Here is a 9,977-nt window from a genome sequence, read left to right as displayed (position 1 = left end):
TTGAATTGAAACTTAAGGTAATTAAAATAAATACTCGTAAGAATTTCATTGATTTAAATTAAAAAGAAAAAATTATCCCTTTAATAAAAACTCCCATTCCCTATTCATGTATTTCTTTTTTTTTGATAAAAACATGTTTTTTTTAATAAAATCCTTTTTCAAAAAAATAAAAAATTATCATAATAAAAAAAAGCAAGCTTCAATCTAAAAAACATTCTTTTATAATTTATACATGAATATATAAAAAATAAAAGAATAATTAATTTAATAAATCCATGTAGAAAATAACTTATATATATTTTTATTAATCATATCTTTTTAATAAAATTTATCATGACTTGAAAAACAAGTTCAAATAAAAAAGCAATAAAATTATTTTTTGATAATCTCTATGCTAATATGTGATAATATAGGAATAATTAATTTGAGAAAATTGTATAAAAACCTCTCCATGGTAAATTAATAAATAAATAAAAACATTCATTCTCATTGAAAATGCATGACGAATGTTTTTCACAAAACATTATGCATATTAAGTTCATATATAATCATTCATAAAATAATTGATAATATTATTATTTAAAAATCTCTAAGATTACCATTTAAAAAGTATAGTATAATCATATGACTTTCAGAAATATCATTGTAATTATTTTATTTGAAAATTTTTTATTTTAGAATATTGTAAAAAAAAAAAATTTACCCAGGTGCTCCTAGATTTAAAAACCAAACTTTTTTTATCTGACCTTAAAGAAAAAACCACACGCATCTTAACAAATAATATATAATCTATTACAACAAATTATAGTAATTTCTAATGGCTCAAAAATCAATGTCTAAGCAATTTACATAATAAAACCTAAATTTTAATTATAGTCATTTCTAATGGCTTAAAAATCAATGTTTAAGCAATTTAGATCATAAAACTCAAATTTTAACTCTTTCTCTCTCTCTCTCTATATATATATATAGATATATAAATGAATCTCAATAATATTATTCTTAATTTTAAAATACTCTCTAATTAGCTCAAAACTCAAATTAAATTAAATATAAAAAAATTATGAATTGTAATCTATTTTACTTGACATGATTAAAAGTTCAATCATTCTTATCAGATTTCCTTTTATAAAATAATCCTTTTAATATCAAAATTGATTATTTTATGAGCATAATATGACCAACCAAAATATTTCTCTCTTTTTTTTTTTCCTAATATCTTTCTCTTATCTCTCAATATCTAAAGATTTAAACATGAGAAAAATAAAATTTTAGGATTGAAATGTCAAAAATTAAAAATTACAAGGATCAAATATGAAAAAATTAGAAAGTTTAGAGATGGCAAAAATTACAATGATCAAATATATATATATATAAAAAACAATTCTTTCTTCTCGTCTTTCATGTGCTTGATGAAGATTAAGGAATGCCCTAGAAGCACTCCAGCTGAAATGAGCTAAAAGCAGTCCTAGCTTCTTCTTCTTCTTCTTCTTGTTAGATATAGCATGTGAGCTAGACATTGGACCGTTTTACTCGAACACATGCTCAAATCACCGAGTTTTTTCCAATCCCATAATATGATGCGGAGATTTTAAGTTATTATTTTTTCGAGGTTCATCTCCATATCCTATAATAAAAGTGGGTGTGGAGAAATGTTTTTTTTTTTTTAAATTGAAGTAGAGGTGGATGCGGATAAAATTACTCAATTTATTTGGTCAATATAATATCATAATGACCTTTATACTCGAGTTTATATATAATTTAATATATTTATGATTTTTAAGATTTACATGTAAAATGATTTACAAGATTACTTTTATAAAAAAATATTTAATAAATATAAAATATTCAATTTTATATGATCTATTTATTTTATTTAATAAAAATTAAATATAAAATAAAGTAAATCTTGCCCTTTCTAGTAAGAAAGGAGACATACAAAATTCAGATACATATTATTTTTAAAATATTTTATATTTAGAAATATATTAAAATAATATGTTATTTATTTTTTAAAAAATCATTTTTAACATCAACATACAGTCTGAAAATACTAAAAAATAAATTTAAAATAAGATTATTTCTTTAAATCTTAATAAAAAAACAGATGCGGCTTCAATTAGGAACACCACTTAACTTTGATATAAATAAAGATGGGTATAAAAATAATAAAACTTTAATGAAAATAAAAATAAAAGACAAAAATATAGAATGATGACGATGCCAGCCGGCCTAGAATCATTTTTAACATCAACATACAATCTGAAAATACTAAGAATGATGACGATGCCAGCCGGCCTAGAATAACAACCTTTTAATGTCTTGTCATAATGATATTACTTAATTAGGAAAGTGGCATGATTTGAGCAATTGGATGGCAAATGCACCCATGACTTCATGTAACTATTCAATATATTTACGTTTTGTTTTCCCATTATATATTATAATGGGATAACTAAAATCACAGTCTTAATTAATTAGAGATATGTCGTTAAAAACACCAACATCTTCCACGTAGGAAATTAAAATTAAAATTAAAAAAAACCAATAAATGCTGAAAACAGCCCGTGTGTAAGAAAACAAAGAGGGGGCGTTTCCGTCCATTTATTCACAACCAATCATAACCCTCCGTTCTCTCTACACGTACAAACAAAAACCTTAAACCCCATGAAAACCTCACCTCCTTCTCTCCCTCGCTGCCCCCCCGCACTCTAATCTCTTCTCTTCTCTCTGAAACAACAATGGCAGACCCATCATTAATGCACAACTTCCTCAACCATCAACACCAACAGCACCCCTCTTCTACTTCAACGCCCACAAAAAAGAGCTCAACAAACCTACCCATATATCCCTCATCTTATCGTCACTTTCAATGCCTTTTCTGTCCGCGCAGGTTCTACACCCCTCAAGCTCTCGGTGGCCATCAAAATGCCCACAGACGTGAAAGAGCCGCTCAACGCAGAAACAACAAAACCCTCAACACTCCTATCTCAACAGACCCCTCTTTGAGGAAACATTCATCATTTGTTAACCATAACCACCCAGAAACAACCAGTCCTCCAGCAGTAACATTTTTGAACCAATACCACCAGCTTCAGGCGCTTGACCCCGTGATGAATAGAAACTACCAGTTTCCATTGCCTTCCTCAGGTGTCTATGTTTCGGTTCCTCAGTATGGTATGCTTTATGACGGGTCTGCAGCTACTACTTCTCTTGAACATGATACTGGTTATCGTAATGATCTTTCAGCAGCTGATGATGATCCTAATGTCGTCACTGCAAAAATTGACCTTACCCTCCGTTTATAAGCTATATATCGTTTCTTCATGTTCTTCAAAGGTGGTTTTTCAGATGGGCTTTGAAAGTGTGATTAGCTTTACAAGTAGTGAAAGAGATTAACATACTTAATTATGCTATTAATTAGATTGTAGCTCATATGATACGATGACGGTGCTTGTTTATCTTGATATCTCTCTTCTGTCGTGTTTTTGTTTGAGCCAGATTTTGTTGTTGTTTTTTTTTCATCTTCTCTCTCTTTAATTTGTACTGTCCCGAAAATGCCCTTCTGTGACCGGGGTTGGATTTTCGGGCGAGGTTTCTCTCATTGACTAGCAAGCAACTGATAAATTATGTTTATTAATATTGATCATTATGCTGATTTAATGACAGCCATAGGATTTGCTCTTTCAAAGCTAATTAGTCTTTGTTGAAATGGTTTCTATTTTTATCCTTCTGTTATTTTTTTTGTCCTTTAATGGTGGTGTGGCTGGGTTTTGTTCATAGATCAGTTTATTTCTGATTTACAGATTCCTTAATTTCCCCAGCAAGCTGTAATTTAAACGTGGGAAATATTCTCTTCATTTTTTTTTCTCCTTTTTTTGAAAATTAAAGAGAAGCTCTAGAAGTTTCGTAAGAACCATCATATTTGGGCAGGATGTTACCAAGAATCTAAAAGTTTGGTGGAAATTAATTAGCATATAAATGATGAGTAATATTACTCTTAATAACATTAAATTCACAATTAATAATTAACAAGAACTAAATGAGATTGGTAGTAAAATTACTATATATGTAAAAAACCGTTAATTTTTTCCACTATTGTTCACTTGGCTAATTTTCTTTCTAAAGCCCCTTAAATTTTAGATTTGTTTTAATGTAATCATCGAACTTATTTTTTTAAATTAGTCCTTAATAATTATTCTTTGATTGTCCTAGATTTTTTTATCTTTTTTAATTACGTATTATCATGTGACCGAGATGTCAAGTGTTATTTAGAATTGAATGCCATGTTAATTTTACATGAAAGAGTTTTTAATAATTGCAAAAAACAAAATTAAAAAAGCATGGATCTAAATTGATATTGAAGAAAAAATAATATCCTTTCCCCCATGTATGTAGTTCAAGAGGCTTGCAAATATATACTTTAATCGCATTATTTTTAATTTTTTTACATTTAATCCTTTGTATCTTTGAATTTTTTTATTTAATCCCAAATTTCATTACCAATTACTTCGATTTTGATATATATGAATTTGATTTTGAAACATAAACTCAATGTAGGTAGTTTTAACTTGAAATGATGCAGAAAAAAGTAGCCAGATTGAAGCTTAAAAAGATTTTTTGTTTCATTTGATTTTGAGCTTTTAAAGCAATTAAAGTATTTTTTTTTTGTTATAAATGATTTTATAGAGGTTAATAAAATATATATGTTTTCATGTTTTTGGATGAACAAATTGTTCACATTTAGGTTTTTAGGATTCAAAAACTTAGACCATGATTTTTTAATTACTGGAGCCATATTTAGTGAATGAAAAAGATGGTAGACTGACATGATTGTAGAGGATAAAATAAAGACCGATATAATTTGCATTTAAGTTATATTTTATGGATTTATATAGTAAATTAAACATTTGTTGGGATTGTACTAAAGTATTTATTTATATTGTTTGAAAACTATAAGTATGCACTTGGATTGATATAACTAATGAAAATAATGGCATTGAGATCATGACACATGGATTGACAAAGATAAGCTATGGGATGGAAAGATAGATTTATATCTAAGTTATGGAATGAAAGATAGATTTACATCTAAGTGAGATAATTGAAGTATAAACACTTATAAAATTGTAATCTGATTAATTGTAAGAACAACGAGGAAATTGATTAATCAATAAATTTAAGTATGAAAATGATTGGTTGAAAAGATAGAAAATCAACAAAATTTTAACTTTTGTATAAAAAACCTTTTAATAGCTGTGATGATATATAATTGGTTATATTATAATGTTAATCGTTTGTTTTATATTCAACTTCAAAGCACTAGAAATAGTATCTTGATATTATAAATTTCTTTTTTAGCTATAACTAATGATGATAAACATTAATGCATCTTGTATCTTTTGAGTTTGTAAATAAATAGATTATGAATTTATAATATGTGCTCTAAATATTTTTATCTTCTTACACCTGTAAAGCTAACTCAAGTTATTCAAGTTATTAATGTTTATTATTTTGTTATGGTTTGAAAGTTGTTTTATTTATTTCATTTCCAATGATTTTTAATACTCAAAAGAGATGTGAAATTGTTGTTGAAATAATGATGAGATATTATCTACAATGATTGGATTAAAGAGTTATAAAGTTATTATAGAAGTGCACAAGTGTTTATCGATAACTTAGGATGTCCTAAATATAGAGGAAGCTGTGCACAAGTACATAAGTATCAAAGTAATAAATAATCCAGCAAAACTAGGGTCGAATCATAGAAAGGTTAATTATATAAATTATAAATAACAACAAAACAACAACAACAATAACAAGAATAATAATAATAATAGTAATAATAATAGAAGAAGAAGAAAAAGAAGAAAAAGAAAGTTGATAAGAACTTTGAGATGGAAGATCAATGTAAAAATTAAACAATGATAATAACAAATATCAAGGTTAGAGGATCTACTAATAGTATTTCAAACAAGTATAGTATAAACTCTTAGTACTCAAATGGAAACCACACACAAAGGAGGTTCCAATTAGATTATAAATTATTAACATAATTACATTAGTTATCTTATTCGAATATCGTCAAGCATTCATGATTATAATTTATGTTAACAATAAATCAAGTTCCTTTTATATCATATGTGTAGGTTATACCATATGGTTGAACTATAAAAGTGCCAAGTATTTGTTGTATTAAGTGTTCTACAACATAAAATCTAAATTAATCATTTAACAATTAAAGCATTAAAAGTGAACAAGATAACAAATACAAAACATGTTTGATACAAAGTCCATGTTAAGTTTACACTATACTTATTCTTACACCATTAGTGTAACATTTTCACCTTGACATAATAAACTTAACCAAACATAGTGAAAGAGAGAAACATAAATAAATAAGATAAAAGTTAACTAAGTAAATAAAAGGAAATGAAAGACATAAACAAGATATTAATGAAAATAAATTTAAACATTATAAAAATATAAAGAGAGAAAGTAAGAGCATGATCTTGATCTGGAAACCAAGATGTCTAAATGCATGACAAATGTCTCTTTTTATAGGTTAAAATTGAGAACCATTGTTTGATAACTAATTATTGAGTGGGTGGCGAACTGTTGACTTGGTGACAATTCTTATCTTCTTATCTTTTCAAAAAGTCATTGATAACGTCATAATTTAAACCAGACCTCCATATGAAAAGTTGTAGGAAATTATCTCAGCTTTCCAAAAAAAAAAAACATCAAGGTCATTTGGACTCCAAAAAATCTAGATACGGGTTGAACACTGAACAATATCTGGGTTGTAAGATAGATTTAGACTTCTTCATTGTTGGTACAATTTAGACGTGAAAACGGCCTTTCTAAATCTTGAACTCTAAATGAAAGTTGTAAGTCTATGTCTTACCTTTCTATCCATATAAAGTAAACCTAAAGTCGAGATCTACAACTCCAAATATGACCTAATTATCGAACAGTATTTCAGTTTGGACTGTACCAGCATCTCTTTTCTAAGTTTGGTCATTTTTTTGTCCTTTCAATTTCAGTATTTAAACTCATCAATTAATCCTTCCATTTATCTGATAGGCCTGCATTTAAGATAAACATTTGCCACAAATTAAAAGTATCTTATATTATTAGATATGTTATTATAAAACATGCTTTAATTAAGGAGTTATTGATACTTCAAGTGTAAAATGATGATATAAAATCTTGATAAAAATACACTTTTAAGTACTAATCAGTAACTTAAATTTATTACAAAAAAAGAAAACAATAACCTCAATCAATTAAAAATGGGTAATCCACAATAATTGAAGGTAGGTGAGCATGAAAGCCATTGTAGGAAAATCAATAAATTTATTGTTTTAACCCATACTAATTGATTTAGATGAATCTTCTAGGACTAGGTTAGTATTTTAAATTTGCAACCCGTAAAATTGAGAACCCGGGTTCAATTAAGAATTTCAATTGTTAACCAATTTAATACTAAATCATGAAATTGAAAAAAAATCTAAATTAAAAAACTAACCAAAGAAAAAAGAAGGAATGAGCATCAAATATGAAAGGAGAAAAAAATACAAGGGTGAAATTGAAAAAAAAAAGATTCATAAACTATCTTAAAAAAGTAAAAAAAAAAATAAAGATCATATCTAATAGACAAAATAAATTAAAGAAGGGTGCAAATGAAAAAGAAAACCAAATTGAGAAATGAATTAAAATAAGAAAAATTGAAATCAAAATATAAGGAACAAAATCAAAAGAGAAATAACTTGAAGGATTAATATAAAAATATGAAAGGCCTGGCAAAAGTTTATAAGAGTAAAAAGAAAAAAAAATGTTGTTAATACACCGGAGATTTTGCGACTATATGCGCCGCTTAGGAAGAAAGATAAGGCCATGATGAATTGAATGACACAATGAACTAATATTTTTTTAGCACATGAGCCAGCCACACGTGCCGTCTAAAAGCGGCGAAGCAGCTAATATAATGACGCACACAATATTTGCATTAGCAATTGTTTGTGTTTTTTTGTCTTTTAAAAATACTATATTCTCAAGACCCAAACATGTTTACCAAAAAAAAATCACTTTGAAATCACAAGCTACCTCCTCAAATCAGCTTTTAAAAATTTAAATGTCTAAAAAATCCTAAACCATAGTATAATGATAATTTGCTTTTAAAGGTAACAAAATTATTTATCTATGAAAAAAATAATGAAAAAATTAAGACATCCCATTACAATTCAAAATTTACAAATAAACCAAAGAAAATTGTCGTTTTACCCATAAAAAAACAATTTATTGAGAGGATTTCTCAAAATCAAAATTGTAATAATCTACAATAAATAAAAACATATACTGTGGGTTTTCCACATGTTTTGGCATTCTTTTTAATTTATTCTCTAATGCTCTCGGGAAAAAAAGAAAAATAAAAAGAAGTGCTAAAATCAAATCAGGTGGCTTGACTTACAAGCGCTAGACTAGAGGAAACTGGTTTATCCATTTATTTATATTCGGAGTCCTACCAGGACTCGGAAACAAACCCGATAAGGCTGTAAAAGAGTACCCCTGCACTCATCATCATGGATATCGCCAATGAAACAAGTGTTGTTGCTGAAAAGAATGATTATTCAGTGTGGGCAATTCCACCTGAAGTTGTGGGAGAAAAGCTGAAAAAGTTGATGGGGGCTCTTAGATCAGAGTTTGGTGGGCCAGAGATCCCACCACATATAACTGTTGTGGGTGCTACGAGCTTAACAGAGGAGGATGCTTTGAAGAAGTTTAAGTCGGCCTGTGAAGGGCTCAAGGCTTATCATGCTAAGGCTGATCTTGTAGTTTCTGGGGCTTTTCCCTCCCAATGCCTTTATTTGCTCTTCCATTCAACGCCTGAGGTGGGTCTGAAAACGTTCTTTAGAAATTGATGGTATTTTTCTAATTTCTTGATCTATAATCTTGTTTCAGATGCATTAAGGTAATTCTTTCGAAATTGATGGTATTTTTCTCTTTTCTTGTTCCCTAATCTTGTTTCAGATGCATTTAGGTAACCACATCCTTGTTCTCTGATAATACCTTTTTCTTTTACAGTTGTATATGTATGATAAATTGATAATTACCTAATACTCTTCCAGGTAATGGATGCAAGTGAACACTGCTGTAGGTATTTTGGGTACAAGAGGTCTAATCGTAAGTGTTCTTGCTTTTATGCTTAGAGTCGTGACATAAGAATATGGGAAGCATAAATCGAGCAATAATGTTTTTGAGCCTATAACCATAAATTATCTTTGTAGGGTATATGCCCCATCTTAGCCTCCTTTACGGGACTCTTACAGAAGATGAGAAGAATAAAGCTCGAGAAAAAGCTTATGTTCTTGATGAGAGCATCGATGGCCAGAACTTCCAGATAAGTCGCCTGGCACTGTGGAAAACAGACCGTAAAGACAAAGGAACTTTGGAATCATGGAGGCAGATTGCTGAATGCAGCCTTAGCCCCAACTAGGTATTCAATTCTTCTTTCTTGATGCATGAATTTAGAATAAGATATACCAAATTACCAAGTGCTCTTCAGCTGCATGAGTACTTTGGTTAGGTATGCAATTTTATTTCCGGTGGACTTGGTTGTGTGGGAAATTTTATGTACTAGCTTGTATGTTTATTGAGAATAACATTAATTTGATTCACTCTCCTCGCGGTTGAGGCTTGATACAAAACTATAAATGAAAACCGAAGGAACTTCTGAAATGAAACAATGACCAGACAACTTTCTCTGATTGACAATAAAAAATTGAAAAGAAGTTGGCAATCCATGGGTACTCATGATATTCAACACACTGAAATTCATGAAACAATTTGGATCATACCAGGAGGTTCCACGATGCCATTTCCAGACTTAATTATTTGAGAATCAGGATCGAGTATCAGATCAAAATACAGTGTGTACACTGCAGAAGAATCAAACTTCAAATGTTTGAACTTCA

At 28.6% G+C, this 9,977-nt stretch overlaps 2 protein-coding genes across 2 annotated transcripts; both read left to right on the top strand.

The window, feature by feature from the left end:
• Window positions 1–2,598: 2,598 nt before the first annotated feature.
• On the top strand, window positions 2,599–3,308 carry LOC105115561 (zinc finger protein KNUCKLES-like). Its single transcript, XM_011012473.1, has one exon. The coding sequence runs from the start codon at window positions 2,742–2,744 to the stop codon at window positions 3,306–3,308; it is 567 nt and encodes a 188-aa protein (XP_011010775.1). The 5' UTR covers window positions 2,599–2,741.
• A 5,185-nt stretch (window positions 3,309–8,493) lies between these two features.
• On the top strand, window positions 8,494–9,711 carry LOC105115559 (cyclic phosphodiesterase-like). Its single transcript, XM_011012471.1, has 3 exons — window positions 8,494–8,894; window positions 9,132–9,186; window positions 9,291–9,711. Exons 1-3 carry the CDS (start codon window positions 8,586–8,588, stop codon window positions 9,497–9,499), a joined length of 573 nt encoding a protein of 190 aa, XP_011010773.1. The 5' UTR covers window positions 8,494–8,585; the 3' UTR covers window positions 9,500–9,711.
• The last annotated feature ends 266 nt before the right edge of the window (window positions 9,712–9,977 follow it).

Source organism: Populus euphratica, unplaced genomic scaffold (assembly GCF_000495115.2).
Source record: "Populus euphratica unplaced genomic scaffold, PopEup_1.0 scaffold736.1, whole genome shotgun sequence".
Taxonomy (NCBI): Eukaryota; Viridiplantae; Streptophyta; class Magnoliopsida; order Malpighiales; family Salicaceae; genus Populus; species Populus euphratica.
Note: the sequence above shows the minus strand (reverse complement) of the source record. Positions and strands in the feature narration are given on the sequence as shown.

Bases quoted from the DNA above. Each gene is read 5' to 3' on its own strand.
- LOC105115559 (XM_011012471.1), top strand. From the start codon at position 8,586: ATGGATATCGCCAATGAAACAAGTGTTGTTGCTGAAAAGAATGATTAT. The intron at 8,895-9,131 runs GTGGGTCTGAAA...ATACTCTTCCAG, and splicing joins TCTTCCATTCAACGCCTGAG to GTAATGGATGCAAGTGAACA. The intron at 9,187-9,290 runs GTAAGTGTTCTT...TTATCTTTGTAG, and splicing joins TGGGTACAAGAGGTCTAATC to GGTATATGCCCCATCTTAGC.
- LOC105115561 (XM_011012473.1), top strand. From the start codon at position 2,742: ATGGCAGACCCATCATTAATGCACAACTTCCTCAACCATCAACACCAA.